This window comes from Lytechinus pictus, chromosome 4, assembly GCF_037042905.1.
Source record: "Lytechinus pictus isolate F3 Inbred chromosome 4, Lp3.0, whole genome shotgun sequence".
Taxonomy (NCBI): domain Eukaryota; kingdom Metazoa; phylum Echinodermata; class Echinoidea; order Temnopleuroida; family Toxopneustidae; genus Lytechinus; species Lytechinus pictus.
Window position 1 is genome coordinate 8,844,090 of NC_087248.1, and position 20,690 is coordinate 8,864,779.

Consider the following 20,690-nt stretch of genomic DNA (forward strand, 5'->3'; position numbering starts at 1 on the left):
TTTCATAACATCATATTGGTCTAATTTTTCATTTGCCCAATATTTATCATTACAGCAAAGAGGCCAGGTTGGTAATGTGCTATATGTAGATCTCCATCAACAACCTAACAATGATATCAAAGATGATATGCCCATCTCACTCAGGGATGCTCTGGTCTTCCTGGAACTCGCTTGCTTCATCTCGCCAGAATCTGTGCCAAAATGTAAGTTTGATTTTTTTAATGACATTTGGCTTGGCCGCAAATGCTCTGATAGGAAATTTGTGCATTCAAAAGCAACTCCTTGGCCATTTTTTACAAAGCGATATTCACATCAAACTCTATTTGAGATTGATTTAAATTCATCTCCCTGTTAAAGAAACAAATGAGGCAATCTCATTATAAGTTTGATTGAATTGTTTGCAGCTCTGTGATCCTGTCTTCCAGATTCTTATAGATTCAGATTATGCCCAAATTGAGATTGATCTTTAGAATTTCCTCTTGTTTAGATCAATCACATTTTGAATGTATCACAACTCAAACTCAAACCTAATCTTGACCTGAATCATAATCTGCATATTTGGAATGAAAAGTCCTATCACAACCCTCACATTTATAAAAAGTTAAGTCAGGAGCAAATTTCTTATACAATGATGAGTTCTCCCTTCTCTTATATTCGAACCATAGCCAAACCAGATCAATCTTCAGATGATAGATACTCGGATTTAGTACCCCAAAACTATTTCTAATCATTTGTTAAGTTGCAGTTACATTTAACTTTATGAATAGCTTGATGAAACGACCCCTCAGACGATGAAGATAAATCTTTCTGTGATACCATTGTATCCAGTGGCTTAGCCTCCCATTTACTGTGTCAGTGTGGCAGCGTTTTCCAAAACTGAAATTTGTTTTTTGGACAGGATAACATTGCATTGCAAAATAAGTTCATCTATTTTGTTCTTTTCTCATGTTTGCAGCTCATCTCATAGTTCCTCCCAAGAAGTACTTGCCACCTACAATACCCAGCAGTGGGGATGATCTGATTGTACAAGTCAGTCATATCACAGATCCACAATGCTTCTCAGTGCAAGAGGTATGCCATATTAACCCAATAGGACAATGAGTTATTTGTTGTCTACATGTATTTGATCATTTTTTTATCTTCAAATGGGCAATATTTATATTGTTTTATTACTTTTTTTTTCTTCAAATTTTATGCATAAGGAATGAATGAGGAATAGTAAAGAATGTTAATCTAAAATTTGCCTATGAAAATAGGGGGTTTTCAGGTTACAATTGCAAAGGCAATCTAGAGAGTATAATGATTATTTTCATTTATATTTTACCATGGAATTATTTATACTGTTGCATTAAAATTACTTGGGGGTTCCGTATCATAGGCAGGGTAGGAGCAGGAGACTGGGTGATTTCAAGCACCGTTTTAAAATTTGGTGTTGGTGTTGTGACAACACCAATACTAGACACAACTTAATTTCTACCAAATTTAACTTTTGTTGTGAAGAATTCTTGCGTCAGGTTGAGATTGGCAGCCAAAGATGTAACATCATGAGCTGTTGATAATATGCTCAGTATCGTAATGCTAAACCCAGCGCTCGGTTAAGTAGCCTTTTCAAGCTCTCAACACCAAACTCGGAATCACCCACTGAGTGCTTGCACTGCTTATGAAGAAAGTATGCTGTCATATTTCTTAATATATTAACCTGAGACTGATATGCCACAGTCATAATGAAATACTTCCCAAATTTAACTTTAGATGGAGATTGTGCCATACCTCGATGAGATGATGGAAAACATCCAAGAGGCTTACACCAAGAGGATTGGTCATGAGTGGCAGGTTCTATGCCCTCATCCTGGTCTGGTCTGCATGGCATTCTTCCAAGAAGACAAGAGATGGTACAGGGGAGAAGTCCTCAGTAAGTACTTTTACAGTTTAATAGAGAACCACTCCAGAGGGATTCGGGGAGTGTCTTCTGGACAATATGTCCTTCTATTCGGGAAGAGCAAGTCTTGGAAACACACACATAGACAGTATACAAATAATGCACGTAAGCGCTTGCATGCAGGGCCAAATAAGGAACAATGTGCGAGAAGAGCCAATGGATGTACCGCACCGAGGTCCGCAGTACTGAGTGCGGTATATCCATTTGGCGAGTCGAGAACAGAGTTCATTATTTATATCCTGTATGCACAAGAATGCGTGCATTGTTTGTTTTATACAACCCACCCCTTCTCCCCCATGTTACTGAGTTGCCCCGAATGTTATATTTGATCTAAATTCTAGATAATTCCAGACCTCGCACTACCCTGCACTCTGACGTCAGAGTGCAGGATAGTGCATTTTGGATGCAATAGTGCAATTTGCTGAATATCATGTGATCCAATTTGGTCCAATCAGATTACAGAACATTCTTGGGACTTGTATACTAGCCATCTACATTGTCTCCCCAATTCATACAAAAGATAATATTCAAAGTGATAAAAGAAATCCTTTTAGAAGAGGTGTAGAGTCTCATGCCTCAGGAAGGAAACTCGCTTTTCGAGAGTCTTGTTCTTCCTTCAAATCTCTCAAGCTTGTATCACAGCCTATCTTCATACACATTATACTCAATGTCTTGTCATCTCATGCAGCATCACAGTTCCCTGCCTGAAATCTCATGCATCACTGGTCTTTGAATTTGGCGTTTCTGAATGTGCACAAATATGTGCATTTATCATTAGACTTTTCTTTGTATAAATCACTCATTTGCAGCTTTTGTGGACCCAGGCTGATAACTTGGTCTTTGAGATTACTCAAAATTATCATTGTAGATTTGAAATAGGATCAGACTTCCCTCTAACCGTTTTGACCTTGGCATGTTTGATGGTTTCTTTGTTCTTTCAGGAGCAGCCGGTAAACAGCAAGTGGAGGTCCTGTATGTTGACTATGGTAACACTGCTATCATACACTATACACACCTGAAGAAGATGACTGATGACTTCCTCAAGTTATATCGACTGGTAAGATATAATATATATAGAGATATACTATTTACCAATTGGAACTATTACAGTCAGTAAGAAGTTCAATTTTTTTAATGTATATGTGGTTTTGTCCGGATTCACCTCGCACCCGCAACTACATGTACCTTTCCCCCCACTCTCCAATTTCTTCGATTCACTGCATCTTCCATCTTGAGCCAGCCCTTCTACTATCCTCCACTCCCTTTGACCATCATCTTCCTTGGCCTTCCCTTCCTTCTCCAACCACCCACTTTGAACTCAAAAGCCCTTCTTAAAACATGCTTGTCATCCCTCAGCACATGCCCATGCCGACATATCCGATTGTCTTTGCCGACTGGTCCACTGCTTCCAAATGCTACATCTGCATTGAGTCCTCAGCCATCTTTCTATCCATCATCTTCACACCACACATAACTCTCACTAGTGCTCTTGCTGTCCTTAAAGAGAAATTCCAGTAGTTGCAGTAAACACTGATTTCATGAGAAAGTCTGTAAAACCAGGCTTAATTGTCAGTATATCATCGAGGATCTAGATCTGGTACAGTTACATAAACTGAACTTTGTGAAATCTTGAAATCTACGCTGAAAAATGTTCAGACTGAACTTCCCCAACACAGATAAGCGCACGTGGGACTGTGTATAATTATTGCTTTGAGCGTCGGGCCCGACGCTCTACCCGAATCCTGTGCTTATTTGCTGATTTCTCAGCAATTACACAATTTCTTCCAGAATCCTTTGGCACATGCGTTTTATTTATACAAACAGACACTTTGGTGGTAATTTCATTGGATTCTGTACGAACTCATTTTGATATCGTTACCAAAACTAGCATTTACCTTTAAGATTCCCATCTAATTTTCTCTCAGACACAAATTAGAATTACCCAGTGTTCTTTGTCATTGAGCACAAAATTTTCTCCATGTACATGTATTATCAAATGAATGATTGTCGTTTGCCCCCCTAAAAGGAATATTGATAGGAAATCTCTTTCTTTCCTTTTTATTTACGACACATGCTCCTTTGCTTCACTGTAGTATTGAATAAAGTATCTTTACTGGTGAAAATAGACCCCTTTGCAATGTTAAGCCTTGTAATCAGTCTCTTGTTCATTTCTCTTGTCCAATGTGCAGTCCTTACCATGTGGTTTGGTGGATGTTGCACCTAAAGATGAAGATAAAGGCTGGACAGATGAGGCTAAGTTAGTCTTCTCTCAGTGTGTGAGCTTCAAGCCATTAGATGTTTCTGTTATGGGTAAGATTCATGTATATAGCAATATTACTGAAAACAACTGGATACTCAGCCTAAGTACCTTGCAGTTGGCGAATTGTTATTAGTTGTATTCATCAAAGAAAGCTGCATCACTTTATGTTGCATGTCATAGATTTGACTCCAGTGCCCCATCTTAACAAAGAGTTATCATTGATCCAATCACCCTCAACTATATGCAAATCCATCAATGTCATTTTTTTTTTCTACAGGAAATTTGCACAATGTCATTTGTAACCAAAAAGAAGCACACTGAATTTTCAAGAAAACAATAAATGTGTGAAAATAAATGTACGGATAAAGTTCAAAAAATATTTTGAACAGACATATGTTTTAATTGTTGATGTTGTTTGCTTTCCATAGTTGTGGTTGATTGGAACAATCGCAACTCTTAGTAAGACGGGGCCCATTCTGAGAATAAAACTGTGATGTGACTTTAGGGAACTAATAATGAAGTGCCGCAACAGAATTCAATGAAATCTTTTTCCTAATTTTGTTCTGTATTTTGAATATTCAAGTACTCTTTCAGCTAGAAACTTTCCTTTGGTTCCATTCATAAAAGAAATCACAAAGTTTGCGGATCCAACATCACAAACAACTCCACTTTTTAAAATTATGGCCAAGAAATTAAATCAAACCCATATTTTGAATAGAACAATTGAAAAATTATTCAGAGTGTCCCAGAAGAAATGAAACATCAAATTGATGAATCTTTGTAATACAACTTGATCGCAATTGAAATTGATAAATATAAAATTTTACAAAGCTTTGATTATAATAGTTACATTTATATAGTGCTTATTACACTTTGTTTTTAAGTGCTTTACATTATTACATTACATTATTTGGTGTAAATGATGATAATGTATTGTACATCACTAAAGTAAGAAATTTTCTATATGCACATGTATCATAACTCTCTCTAAACTTAGTTTAAGATATAATGCAGTCATTTCCCTATGATACTCAGACATGTACTTTTTTTTAAAGAGAATATTGTAACTATTTAAAAAAAAATCTCCATCTATATATATTGCTTGAAAGTGTGTAGACATCTTTTTGAAAATATTCTCATTGCTTGTCTAGATTTGAAGGAAGGAGTGATCCACGTGATAGCGTACGATGAGGTCGAAGAACAACGGGTCAGTGTAAACGCACTCCTTGTCAAGAAAGGTCTTGCAGAAACAACAGGTCCTGGGTATGTACTGTATAGTCGTGTATTTTGACTATAGTTCGTTCGTGTATATGTGTTACTCATGGTTTTAGTGTTTATAGCGATGATTGGGTGCTAGATCGAACACTAACAACAATAGTTTGAATTTTGGTGGCAAGAGCATGGAAAGGATGCCAGATCAAGCACTGACAGTCAATGCCAGATGTTTGGTGTTGGTGTTGCAGATGTTAGGTCAACAGTAATAGCAATGGGCAGAAGTTAGGTGTTAATGTCTAATTGCTGGATAAAGCTCTAACAACAAAGGGTAGAAGTTTTGCATTGGTGTTGATAGGATGCTAGATCAAGCATAAAAGCAATGGTCAGAAGTTTGGTGTTGGTGTTGAATGCATGTTAATGATAATTACGAGCTAGTGCAAGCAAGGATAGTAAAGGTCAGAAGTTTGGGGGTGCACAGAGCAACAGTAGTAAAGTAGTTTAGACTGGTGTGTCACATGTGTGTTTGATGTTGAGAGTGTGGACAAGCTGCAGGACAAAGAAATTACACCAGGGGCCAGGCAGTGAGGGTGTATCTATCATGTTGTTGATAACTCAACAACAAAATAGGTTGTTTCAACAACATTGACACCAGCTTTCTACATTGTACCTGACATCAACCCGATCTTATTGTATTGGAAAAAGGTACACAGTTCACAAGATGAAAACTCCATGAGTTTTTCAGTAGCTAACTCCACCCTTTGTTTACAGCTCTGTCAGCGCAGAGATCCTCAGGGGACCTTCTCCCAAGCCGACGCCAGTCTTGCCCAGCACCACTGATACCACCATGCCATCAGAAAACACCCATAATGTTGATTCCAGTGGGGACAAGGTCACTGCTGAATTGGTACCTGCTGAAACCGATGAAACACCTCAAAAGGCACCAGAGCCCAAACAGGAGTTGCCGTCACCAGAGACGAAACAGGAGGTGAAGTCACCAGAGACGGTTAAGGTGCCGGAGAAGAAGCCAGCCAGATCTGCAGCCTCTGCAGGGAGGTCGTCCAGAGGCTCTTCTTTGACTGTAGGATGCAGTGGAGCTCCAGGTCACTCATCACAGCTCTCTGGGAAATACAGTGCCTACACTGCTGTTCATGTAAGCCATGCTGAAGCACCCTCCTGCATTTATGTTCAGCTCTCCACAGCTGGCAAAGATGGACTAGACAGGTGACTACATACAATTTGAACCCTTCTGAAATTTCTTTCATGGGATGTGATTTGATTAGGTACCTGAGCAAAATCCTGAACCAAATTTAGCCAGGGTTGATAACTAGAGTCCTCCTGAGTATGTTTTGCCTTCTAATCCTTCAGTTTAGAAAAGACACAATAATCACAGATATGAAATCTGTTCTGCAGATGTAGCGAGTACATGTTAGTGTTATATCACCGTGAGGAAATCAAATGTGTAGTACCCTGGTAAACCAGATTTTAAATTATTTTGTTCATGCAAGTCAGATTTTAACCAAGTAAAAGCTATTAAGTCATTCTTCAGTTAATTCCACTGCTGATGATTTGACTATTTTTCCTATTGTTTGTTGACAGTTTACTGGAGGCAATGACACTGTTCTACAAGGAGCAAACGAAATGTGAGAAGACCAAATGGAAGGAAGGGGAGATCTGTGGTGCTCTGTTGGTCAGGGAAGGTGTCTGGTGCCGAGGTCAGATACAGTGTATTCTACCTGATGAGAATGCTGTGGTAAGTCTCTTTGGGGCCTGGGGAGCATGATATAGTGATTTTCACTGACAAATGTTATTAGCTATTGAAATCCTTGCATCTGTTTGGCTGGGAACAAAATAGTCAGTGGAAATCACAAAATGCTTAATGAAACACTCCCCTGATGAACCTTGGGGATGATTCAGTAAGAGTTAAGATCAAATTTAATTGACATGCAAGATATATTTTTCAAAATGTACCATTTCATGGTTTAATAGGTGATGTCACAAAACGGTTCAGTTCTAACTTACTAAAATAAATATTGAGAGGGAATTTAGATTGCAGTTTCATATCTGTAGTATCAGTCAGAGACCATTAATTCTAAGCCAATAAAGCCCCTTCATTTCGCTCTTGGCAGTAATTCAATGAAGTGTATTTCTTAGCTGCTCTCTCGCATTCCTTATTGTTTGCATGTGCTGAAATAGGAGGATAAGTGATGAAATTATGTTATTGAGGCTTTGCTTAGGTGCTTTCAAATACTTTATTAGCCTACATGTAGCCATTTAGTTCCGATACTGATAAAGATTATGGAATCAACCCATTTGTAATTCTACTGCCAAGAGAGAAACAACGAAATCTAAAACCAATGTCAAGAACCTACTGACAAAAAATTGTGCTTAACCCTAACTAGGCCGGGCTTTTTTGGCTGTTCTGTGGCCGGGGGGGGGGGGGTTGATTCAACCCCCCCCCCCCCTGAGATCTCGGCCGCCGATCGTGTGAGCGCCGCAAAAATTTGCACGCTGGTAGTGTGCAATGTAATCTACAAGGCTGTATGGTAAAATTTTCCAAAATAATGAGATTTTATTTTATATGAATTAATTATGCTAATTTATGCATAAATCATACATTTTGCTCTAATTCACTAAATAAAGCTCCTAGAATGCTAATTTTTGGTAAAAATATTCTTTGTAGGATTCTTAAGAATGGCAATTGAAAAAAACTTCGGTTTGGAAATCAATTTCTTATGTATTTTATTGTTTTATGAATTTCTTATGTATTTCTTTGTTTTTCAACCTTTTGTTTTTCTTTGTTTTTTTCACCAGATTTATTGCACAACCTTTTTGAAGCATAATTATGCTAAAATCAATTGCTTTCAGCTGTTAAAAGTAAAAATAATCATATCTTTATGAATAAGATGAGAAAACTCAATTTGCATTGACTTTGTACACAAAATCACGTTTTGGAACAATATTTGGTCAGACATGCACTTACAAAATGTTGCGTAATTTCGGAATCGTGCACCCAGGCGTCGTAAATTTGGTCTCAAAAGATGCGCGAGACCTAAAAGTATAAACTCTGCGAGTGGCGCGGTCAAAAAATTTCGTGCGGCGGAATGATCGCAGAAAATGTTGAGGGGGGGGTTGATTCAACCCCCCCGGCCATGTTTGGGTTAATACAGTATTGTACCAAAGTGGGACATTAACTTCATATTTGTACTTTTCAGCATTTTCATGACCATATATTGGTAGAGCATGATAAGAAAAACCTCCATACACCAAATTTACATGAATTTCTCCCATTGTATCCCAAGGGTATGGCCCAAGGAATACCTAATAGTAGAGGTGGGCTATAGAGGGTCAAATTTAGGTCACATTTTCAGAACATGCTCATCACACCCTAGTTTGATGACTTTGTGCCTACTGATACCACTTTTGAAAAAAAAAATGAAAAAAATGCGAAATCCGGGGTGCCCTGACCGAAATCGTAAAAAAATCCAAGATGGCCGCCGTTTTGCCCCAAAAAAGACATTTTTGGCTGTAACTCAGTCATATTTTTGTCTATTGTAATAGTTTTGGTGTCTAACCCTATGTTTTAGGGGTCAAAGAAACTGAATATAATGATATTTTTGGTGTAAAACCTATTCTTCTACATTATACTCACATTTTCCCCATATTTAATGTTAAATTTTCCTTCTCCTTCACCCCTACCCCAACTGCAAATGTACTTTATTTTCTGTATTTTCTTCAAATCATGCTAGCTATGATACTCTTAATAATAAACTCTAGCAACGAAAAGTGTTTTTTTTTTACTTTAAACAGTACAGCGAGAAATATACAAATAACCTATATACATGACTGTGTCGCGCACCCATAAACCTATATGTGGCTGGTGAATTCCGAGTCGGCAGGCATGGTAACTGGAGCCAGTACTAATACTGTATCTGCTTTAAAGTACCAATTATTTGATCATCAGACCTCTAGTAAGAGAGTACTATACAATTCCACTGTGTTTTTATTAGGAAAATGACTTGAATAAGCCTTCCATGATGTGCCAATTGTCAAGCACAAATGTAATGTTTCTGCTGGAAGATGTATCCCATGAGCCAATTACATTACATGGAAGAATCTGCATCGGCAGTACTGTCTGTACATGAGCGTGCTTTGGCCATCTCCAGTGCTAATGCTGATCTGTCCCTTTCACTCTTAGAAGTCTCTTTCCATGTGCTCGATCTCACATCCGTCATGTTGGTCTCGACACATACCGAGGTACCAGTTTTGTTCATCGTCGTACTCCCATATCACACTGCAAAACTCACTGATGCCCACTTCTTTGTCAGTATTTTCTTCAAGGTTGGAATGGGCAGTTGGCTGTGTGATCTCATTGGGTGGCTTTAGATTGAATGCATGTCATCTTCAGTAGGCAGATCAGGGGCTTGGAGATTATCAGACTCTCTTCCAGTCAATAGAAGAGTCAAAGTTCACCTTCATTTCTGTTTCACATAGTTGTTTGACCTTATACAAGTGTGGGCGCACCAAGTTATCTAGATGGGATATGTGTCTGTGATATGACAGCTCTGCATGTAACATAGTGTTAAGCTTGGTTGGATCTTGGGTATCCAGGCAATCCTGAAGCCCATCAACGTTTGTTAATTGACCTCCCCATTTTTTACATTTCTGTATTAGCCTATGCACACACCCGGTACTCTACCGCTTGTTATGCTTGGGCCACATTCCGCTGAAGCTTTTCCTGAGAGATGATGTTTTGCTCTTCCACCCATTTCTGCTCACTCTTATCCAACACTTCTGCACTGTTATGGGTCACTTTTTCCAGTTACTACACCAGCCTTGTTCAAGGTCATATCATCACAAATACCCTTGGCAGTGAAGTTTCTATTGGAAGCAGCAGCAGACCGCTTTGCTAGTTTGTTAAAATTTGACAGATCCCGCTCACACTGCAAATTGTTTGAAGGTAGATTGGTGAGATCTTCTGGTGTGAGTTTGTGGAGTTCAGTTGCTCTAGGTTCTGCCATAGAACCTATTTCTGCCGTTTGCTGAAATCCATACTCACGTCCTCTCTGAGTGGCTAAGTCTTCGGCAGCTTGCTGACACATTTGCTGCAAATACACGCCTACAGTGTATCAGGTTTTTCCACTTGGAAAGAGTATGATACCTTGTATTAAGACAGCGTGTCTTGTTATTCAGCAGATCATCACGAAGACGTGGGAGGATGGTCACTAGATCATTCTGTGAGCTGACTTCTACCATGTTAAGGGAGGCTTTTGCAGTATGTGAACCAGGCCAATACCTTCAATACTATCATGATTAAGTCACACTCAAGTTACAGATGGCAGGCATGAACAAGTAGGTTGTTGGATTTGGTGTTCTGCAATGTTGCCTCGTACTCCGGGATGTGATATAGAATGGCTGCAGCAGTGTATGCCATAAGAGCAAATCGGCGTTCATTGAAGAGGCTGTTCTTCTTGTTTTGCCTGCAGATGCAACCTCACACTCGAAGGTCTCCCACATGGATGACTTGTGTCCGGCATAACTTACTAGTTTTGTCAGTGCCTGTAATGCTGCTATGACCACACTCTTCTTGAGGAAGGATTTCAGGGTCGGCATGTATGCAATTAACTTTTCACGAAGCCCTAACTTGACTTCATGCTGAACAAGGGTAGAGATATTACCTGCGTCAAATACCTCACATGTGTGGCTCACACACAACAAGTGTAGAAGGATGTGCTGACTGTAATAAGGGATGCTGCTATTTGATGCTTGTAGTAATGAGTAGATCGAGTGGTAATAGTGATACATGTACATTACATGCGGTGATGAAGGGAGCTGTGCTGTAACTACTTGTCCATACTTTCAAACAAAGCAAAGTGGATGTAAAATTTGGGATAATGGGCATGAGACAAGGAGAAGGGAAAAAAAGAAGGCTTAAACTGTTGATTGTGATGCACACGTCATCTATAGGAATCAATATTGTAAGAATTCGCATTTTGGAGAAAATAAGTAGAAATTTGATTAAATAATGATATAACATGAATTTTAACACTAATATATGAAAATGAATACTATAAATGGGTTCAGTGACCCCCAAAACATAGGTTTAGACACCAAAACTAGGCTAAGGGATGAAAAAATGACTGAGTTATGGCCCAAAACATGTTTTTTTAGGCAATCCGGCGGCCATCTTGGATTTTCGGGTTTTTCGGCCAGGGCACCCTGGATTTCGCATTTTTTTCATTTTTTTTTCTGATTATGGTGTCAGTGTGCAATAATTCATCAAACTAAGGTGTGATGAGCATGATCTGAAAATATCACCCTCTATAGCCCACCTCTACTAATAGGCCCCATTGCATTGAAATGAGTGTAAATTGGCCTGGATCATACTGTACAATGTACATGTAACTGTTTGGAATCTGTCCATGTCAATTTCCATTGATTTCAATGGGGCTAAGTTAGTATCCATACGGCCACATCGCCCCCATTGACCAATTGCCACCAAATTTTAGTTTTGAATGATTTTGATCATGCTCTGCACACATGTGGTATCAGAAATGCTGAAATTGAAATTTTTTGTCATTTCATCGATTTGATACTCTGATAACATATTCATTGATTTTGATTTTTGTCATTTCCCTCTTTTTATCAAGGTCCTTTTCACCGACTACGGTAACGAGGAAGTGGTTTCCATCGCCAACATCCGTCCTCTTGAAGAGCGCTTCCAGAAGGAAGCTCCCTTTGCCATCCGATGTCACCTTGTGGACATCCTACCTGCCGGAGGCACTCCGGAATGGACCAAGACATCTTGTGACTTCTTGGAAGAAAGGCTGAATGATCTTGAGTGTTACATCTATAAAAAGGTATGTTGAAATTAGTCTGCTGTGCAAAACCTTCACTCAGGTAAAGTAGTCTGAATATGCAGCCCACAGTCCCTGCCAATGACGTGTGTAAAGAAGGTTCTTCTTGCAAGTTGTATTTGTGCTAGTCTTGTGTGAAGACCCACTTGTTGCTCAAAGTATAAATCAGGGTCTGTGCCTGCAGTATTGTAATTGTTCATGGTTTGAAAGTTTTCTGTTAGTTTGTGATAATTATCTAATATTTGATTGACCTGTGATAGATTATTATATCATTTGTGATATAGGATAGGGATACACGAGATAAGGATGATATGAATTTGTAGAACACTATCATTTAGTTTTATTTTATTCTGAGGTGCAAAAGAAAAAAAAAAATGAGAGAGTCGGGATGGGTGCCATAATCCCGTGGATTGGTATGGTTAAAAAAAGTTAAGATTCACATATAGATTGTTGACCTTTTGCTGTCAATATAAAGTATGTTTTTTCCACAACTCGTCAACACTAAACTTTAATAAACTGAAGCTGATACTGAAGAAAATCCCAGGAGGTGTTGAGCTGTTATTAGTGTGAATTGGATCATTTTTGTAAAGTGTTGGAGCTAGGAATGGCAATCAATCTGAAATGTGCTTTTAGCACCAAAACCAACATTAAACTTAAAATCCCTCATTGTTATGGATTATTCTTCTGACATTCAGGGTGATGCGGAGGATGGCTCCCTTCCAATAGATCTCCTCTATGAGCTGACAACCAAGGAGAAGGTTGCAAGAGAATCCGCTGAAGACCTGGCTAGCATTGCAGAGCTTCTGGTGGAGAAAGGTCTAGCTTTGAGAAAGAGGTATGTGTAACTGCAACATGACTCCTACCATCATAAATAGGACCCTGTTTCATAAACTCATCAGTAATTATTACTTGATTGTCAATGTCACGTTTTTCCCCAAATTAAAGATAAATGAAAGTAGTTGCTGTAAACACTGATTTCACGAGAAAGTCTGTAAAATCAGGTTTAATTGTCACTACATGTATATCATCGAGGATCTAGATCTGGTACAGTTACATAAACTGAACTTTGTGAAATCTTGAAATCTACGCTGAAAAATTTTCACACTGAAGATCACCAACACAGATAAGCGCACGTGGGACAGTGTATTATTATTGCTTTGAATGTCGGCCCGACGCTTCACCCGAATCCCGTGCTTATTTGCTAATTTCTCAGCAATTACACAATTTCTTCGAGAATCCTTTGGCACATATTTTTTATTTATGCAAACAGACACTTTGGTGGTCATTTCATTGGATTCTGTACGAACTCATTTTGAAATCGTTGCCACAACTGGCATTTATCTTTAATCTGTCATGATAGTAGCTTACAATTGGGCATTGGAAAAAACGTTAATGAAATTGTGTCCTCAGTATTCGTTTCATAAACAGACAGAATTGATTATGAGAATTTTATGACAAGTTTGTTCTTGACCATTGAAATTACATGTAGATCAATGAAGTTGCCTGTGATGGAATCTGTTGTCATTTAAAATCTGTATGAAGCAAGGCCAGGCACTTGTCAAGAAATTCTTTTGCAAGATCCTAAAGAGAAAAACTCCATTATCTTCTAATTTTTAATTTGTAATTTTTGAAAATAAAACATGTAGATTTAGACTTTGCAATTTTTCAAAGTACTGTTCCGAGCAAAATTGTCTATGAAACTGCAAGAAATATGTATGCACACATAAGACACTGGAGCGAGCAGGCTCTTCAGTAGTTTTATACAATAAATCCAGCTCAAATCGTACAATTATTTAAATCAGGAATGTGCATGGCATTTTTGAGCAGGCAATAGTGAAATAATTTTTTTCATGGTTGTTACATTTACTGTAGCCAGTGATAGAAAAAGTGTCATTAATTCACAGGAGATTGTGATGTTGTCACATTGCAAAGTTATTTCCATGTACTTTATTGATAATTGTTACAGGCGAAAGATATCAAGTCCAACCCATAGAAAGAAAGTCACAACGCCACAAGATCCTGCCAAAACACCCCCATCTCAACGACCAGCCACCGCAGTGACCACCACCACCACTGTGAGTCCCAAGACGGTATCCACCCCTGCCACGCCCCAAAGCAGTGGCGTCAGCTCCCTCAATACCACCGCCTCTCCCACCTCCGTGGAAGCACCCACCACGCCCGATGAAGGGTGCCCGGCAATGCTCCTGGACGACTTTGAGAACTTTGAAGGTAGCGGAATCCAGGAGGTGCTCCCCCAGTATCCAGCTCCGCCCTTGCCGATGCTCTCACAGATCCATCTCATCGTCACCTATGTCAGTGACAAGGGAGTCATCCATGGATTGGATGTGGATAAATGTAAGTATTGCCTCAGTCTTTTTAGTGGTAGTCCTTAGACTGCGATTCTCTTAGGTTTGCACAGGGATCGGCATGTACCAGTAGGCAACTGATTATGAAGGTAACATAGTTTAAGGCAAATGCCTCATTGTTGAATATGCTGCTTTCCATATCATCAGCAGACTAGATCCTTGCGATAAGATGAAAACAAATATTCAAAATGAAGTTATGATTATATACTTTGAAAAATGCATTTAGGGTAAGGAAAAAAAAATTTACTGAAGGGAAGTTTCTCATGAAATTGAAAGAAGGAAAAAAATCTAGAGCAATTTTCGCAAGGCCTCCCGTACTCCTGCTTGTATTTTTAAGTTTGATGATTGGCAATTCTCTGACTTTGCCCATTGCAGTTGAAGACTTTCAGCAGATGATGGCTGCCCAGCAAGTTGCCTGTAACAGTCAGAAGCTCACCCCACCAGACCCCAGCTCTCTCTCCCTATGCCAATGTGTATGTGCAAGATTCACCCAAGATGAACAGTGGTACAGGGCACAGATCATCGGTATCACAGAGGATACTGTGCGGGTAGGTGCTTGTAATGACTGCCCAATCGTAGTAATTGTTTCATTTGAAAACCTGCTTATTAAGGCCCCTTTAACCTTTATCTAACTGGGGGGGTTTGATTTGACCCCCCCCCCTCGACAAAGCTCGTCACTACGCCGCCGCGCAAAATTTTTTGACCGCGCCGCTCGCTGACTTTTTACTTTCAAGTCTTGCGCATCTTTTGAGACGCGGTTCCAAAATTACACAACATTTTGTAAGCGCATGTCAGACCCAAAGTAAATGTAAAAATCATAAGTGTATGATTATTTTTACTTTGCTAATTTAAATGGATTTATTTTATGCTATTTATGATCTCAAAAGTGTCCCCAACAAAGTTCATTGGGAAATAACAAAAAACAAAGAAATATATAAGAATTCCATAAAACAATAAAATACATAAGAAATTAATAACATTTTGGCAATTTTTTGGTCGAATTTTGTTAAAAATCTAAAAATGTATACTCTCACCAAAAATTAGCTTTCTACTAGTTATATAAAGTGAGTTAAAGGCAAAAACATACAAAAAAAAAATTTAGGGCAAATTTCATACGCTTTTTTGCATAATTAATCAATTAAAAATATTATATAAACAATTGTTTTTTTTTAATGTTTACTCTACAGTCTTGCAGTTTACATCTGACTCTACGCGCGTGCACATTTTTGCGGCAATCGCGCAATCAGCGGCTGAGATCTAAAGGGGTGGTCAAATTGACCCCCCCCCTGTATATCCTGGTCTGAAATAGCCCAGTTCAAATATGGTTAAGTGTTGGTAACTCCTCTAAAAGTGCCCTAGATGAACAATGGACAGATGCACAGATCATCAGCATCGCAGATGTAACAGGAGCAATGTGAAGAGAGAATGTGACTCATTAAAAGAGTATGCTATGGTTCTTATTGATGTTTAGAATATTAAAAAAAAAACAGAACCAATTCTGGCTACTCACATTTGAATAGAAGAATCTAATTTCCAATGTCATGATTGAATTTGGTATGAGTCTGCTTTCATCAGTAATCACAACTTGCATGAATTTGTTTCAACAGGTGAGATATGTTGACTTTGGAAATTGGGAATCACTGCCATTTGACCGCATCAACCCAACACCTTTCCAGCTGGATGTTCCCCAGTACAGTAGAGAATGTGTACTCTATGGAATACAACCGGTAAGTTTACATTCATGATTTGAAAAAAAAGAGGATTTTGTTTCAGTGTGTTTTATTACTAACTTTTTGTGGTCAAGATGAAACCTGTTGCATTGGAAAATCTTACTTTACAATAATTTAACTTATGTCCATTGAGTCATTTTATTATTGTTTGTTTTTCCACTTAGATTTATCTTTGGTTTATTAATGTTTTATGGTTTCATTTAATATCGTATGTTAATCTATTATCATCATGATCATGTTGTCTTTAAGGATATTGTTTTTTTGGTGTTAATTTCATACTCAATATTTTTTTTATTAGTTTTTTGTTGTGTTTACATTTGCAATACAGAAAAGCAGTCTTTTTGTCTGATGTGAGTTTTCTGTGAATTGATGAATTCAATCATTATACAAGTATCTTTTTTTTTCACAGTTTATTGTCAACCATATGATTAAGTTGGAGAAGGAAAATGTGATGTCGTGCTGGAATGTTCCAATATGAGCTAATCACTGTTGGAGATTGTGTGTGTGTTTGTGTGTATTGTATATTTGTGTGATTGGTTTTATGCCTCTGCCCAACATAGCTTTGAATTTATTATCATTGAATTGAATTGAAAAGGTTTATTAAGAAAATTTCTTCACAGCCAAATGCTGAATTGCAAAATATTTTACAAAGTAAAACACATAATACATGTATATTACAATATCAATTATCATATTGGGAATAAAGTAAGTAAAGTTTGGGAGGCCTGATGCATTATCTTCTTTTCATAGTCACAACTCCTGTTTGAAGGATCACCCTTAGATCTTGATCCTGGTCTTGTCTACGTAAAATAGTGTCAATGATCTGAGTGGATCGTCAGATCAAAAGGTTTACATGTAAGTTCTAAGGTCACAGAGGTCATTACACACATGCAAAAAGCCTATTCCTGGAATAACTATAGGACCGTTTGATAGATCGAATTTGAACTTGGTTCATGTATGCCTATGAGAGAGAGTAAGGGTTATCTGTACTAATTTGCTGGCTACAATGCCAAAAGCCCTTGCTCTAGGGATCGAATCATTGTCACAATAACTTCAAAAAGATAATTTTTATGATTAAACTTGGGCCACAAATGCATGGGAGTAACAATCTGATATTAAAGATTCTGAAAGTTTTGTGAGAATTTCATTGGCAATTGCAGAATGTGGCATAAATTTTGACTGCGCACATTCAAGAAACCATACATCGGTAGTTTTCTTTACATTTGTTTTGTATTCTGATTGAATGATTGTATATTTGTTATTCATGCCCCCTGAGATTATCTATTTCATGGTGACGACTGTTCTGGAATCAATTGATAATAATAATGATAATAATACATGTACAGTATGTCCATTTATATAGCGCAGTTACTATGTGCATATTCTCAACTTCGCTTTGATACTTGGTATCATAATCATAATCATTAATCATGCTAAGACTATCCTGTTTCCATTATACATTGACATTTTTTTGTGGTAAATGATATACTACAAAATAAGAAAGGATCACCAGTTGTTAGTTAAATTGATTGTGACTTATGAACAGCCTTATGAAAATGCAGCTCTGTGCAACCATTATAGAATACATAATAAGTGAATTATGGTCCTGTTTTAAACCTTCGATAAAGCCTTTCTGGGTGGAGGGCTTCATTCACTCGTTGACATGTTAGCAGACCCATTTGAAATTTCCATTGCTTTCTGAACTCTTTTTTTTTTCCATCCAAGTTTATTTGTATAATTATGTTTTAAATGTCAAACTTGTAATTCTCCTCTCTAGTTATTCCAGTTAACATGTTGTTCAAATGGATTTGGCCTTTCAAAAATTTAGGGTTCATGTAAATCTATGCTATATTTTGCTTCAACCTGTCAATGATTCAGAGCTTGTATGTTTTCTTATTGCAACCTTCCCCTTGAAATTACGCTTTCCCCATTCATTCTGTGTTGCTCCTACAGAGTGGATAAGAAAAAAAGTACACACAGTATTTTGATAATGTTCAGCATTTAAAAAAAAATGTTGTCCATCATGGAACATTCTGCTACCTTGCAATATCAAGACATACTGTCTGTAAGCTGTTCTATTTCAGAGGTCTGCATTAAACAATATAAAATGTGACTGCTCCAAACTTTAAAATTTGTTGCAGGCATCAAAGTTTTCGTGGATCACCATTGTCTAATTTGCCAAGTTGTCATTATATAAAAATAAACTGTTCTCTTGTCTGCAACGACTGAGCTTCAACCTTCGCGAATCTTGGACGGGAAATTCACGTACGTGTGACCCGTTGCCACGGCCAGGGACAGGGCACTGTATTCGAGCATGTGAATGATTTAATCAACACTGACTTTGCATGTTTTTCTTTGAGAACTTTGTTTACTTCAGTTTATGTGAGTAGAACCAATCTTGAATCTGCATTCATGATGGCATTTTCTAGCATCGTAATCAGCTGGATTATCGTGACTACTGTTGAAAAGAGATGATGATAAAGGAGAAGTGATAACAAAAGACTAAGATTAAAAGAAAGTGGAATAAAAAATAATCTTTTGAGATGGGATTGGTTGGAAACAGAAAGAAGGTGCCAGGTATGCACAAAATTGCACAATTTAAAGTCTCAAAATGCAAAAAGTACCACACCCTCCCCCCTTGGTCGCTTCGCTCCCTCAGGCTTGGTTGCTTTGCTCCCTCGCTTATGTAGATTTTTTTTTCAAGAGTGAATATCACCCCTGAATTCTAAAAACAAAGAAATACATAAGGAAAAATAAGGCTTTTGCAATTTTTCTTTGTGGAAACCTTTGAATAAGACTACAAAGATGACAACTGGGGAAAAAAATCAAAAATTTGAAATTCGATTGGGTGTTAAATATGCAAATCATGTTTTTCATGAATAAATTTCCATGTTTAATCAAAATGATTCTATCCTTTTTCTTTCTTTTTTTTCTATAAAAATCCTTATTTCCTCCTCTAAACATTGGCATTTCTTCTCACTCGAATTTATACTACAATCTCTAAAGCTAGGTACATAAATATATATATTTTTTTCTATGCACTCTGTGTCACAGGAAGTATAGGAAGCACAATATCATGCCCTCGGGAATATGTTTCAACCACGTACATGTAAGGTTCAATAATACACTGTATATCCGATTTGCCCATTTAGCGTCAATTGTTGAAAGTCGTTTAAGAGAAATGATTGATGCAGGCCTCCGGGGCTGAATATTTTTTTTATTTTAATTTGATTATTGAGTTTGAAAATTACATTTCCCACCATACGTCATGTGGTCAACTCAACAAGAGTATTGTTTATCTGATTTCTTGGAAGACTGATTTAGCATTCTCTGAAAGCCTTGGAATTTTTGTTTGGTGGTGCTAAATATATATTTTATTTTTGGTCAAGATGCAATGTTATGCTTTGAATGAGGTATATAGGCTATTTATTCCCCCTAAGAATTCAGTATTCAAAATGTTATGATACTGCAACAAATAACAGGGTCATTCCATGCCAATTCACCCAATGAATGTGCAATTTTGCACCCGACCCTCTCAGAATTCGTTGTAATTTGGTACACATAAAATTCGCAATGGCCCAAGCACAAAACAAAACAAAATTAGTCCAATCATTCCGTCGGTTCTCGTGCTACGGCCCGCCCTTTTCTCCTTGTTTTGACAAAAATGGGCGTGACCTTCAACTTTCAATGGCCATTGCGTCGTAACGTGTTGACCAATTTTCACGAAACTGGTACCATTCAAAAGGAAATTCAGAGAAGAATCCAAAACATGCATCAAATAATGTATTGGAGCGATTTATAATGTCATGACCTTTGACCTTTACTTTGACCTTGAGTGTGACCCCCGGACAAATAATTTTTTTACTTGATTATCGTGTATGTTAATTATTAGTATGATATTGACAAAATATGTTAAAACCAATGATATTTTATTTCTTCACCTTTAAAATCTCTTCCAAAGATGCCAATTATCTGATCTGAAATTTCACTCTAGTCCCACATACTGATGTTCATGTTAGTAAAGTGTTTACCAGTCCCATGATATGTGATTTCTTCTCAGGGGGCCCTCTGTGTATCTAACCTATTATTTTCCCTGAAATATACAATGACACATTATTTCATGGTAATGAAGCAAGTGATAATAAAACTGAATGGAATTCTGGTCATGTACTGCGTTTTTCCATGGAGATACCGAGCATTTGTTTTGACTTTCCAAGAGTAGGACTATCTACGGTACATTTCTTCAATATGTAAAAAAAAAAAAACATTTGTTTTGGGAGCCTTAAATAGGCACATATATACTCAATAATTTTATTATAAAAGAAT

At 37.7% G+C, this 20,690-nt stretch overlaps 1 protein-coding gene across 1 annotated transcript in view; it reads left to right on the plus strand.

Moving 5' to 3' along the window:
* The window catches only part of LOC129259066 (RING finger protein 17-like), a 59,797-nt gene extending 43,418 nt beyond the window's left edge, over positions 1-16,379 (plus strand). Inside the window, exons 17-29 of the mRNA XM_064098319.1 lie at positions 56-203; positions 956-1,071; positions 1,753-1,912; positions 2,881-2,996; positions 4,129-4,249; positions 5,351-5,462; positions 6,183-6,635; positions 7,011-7,164; positions 12,062-12,271; positions 12,964-13,103; positions 14,235-14,623; positions 15,010-15,182; positions 16,242-16,379. Coding sequence (XP_063954389.1) covers positions 56-203; positions 956-1,071; positions 1,753-1,912; positions 2,881-2,996; positions 4,129-4,249; positions 5,351-5,462; positions 6,183-6,635; positions 7,011-7,164; positions 12,062-12,271; positions 12,964-13,103; positions 14,235-14,623; positions 15,010-15,182; positions 16,242-16,379 — 2,430 coding nt within the window. The remainder of the gene's footprint in view (positions 1-55; positions 204-955; positions 1,072-1,752; positions 1,913-2,880; positions 2,997-4,128; positions 4,250-5,350; positions 5,463-6,182; positions 6,636-7,010; positions 7,165-12,061; positions 12,272-12,963; positions 13,104-14,234; positions 14,624-15,009; positions 15,183-16,241) is intronic.
* The last annotated feature ends 4,311 nt before the right edge of the window (positions 16,380-20,690 follow it).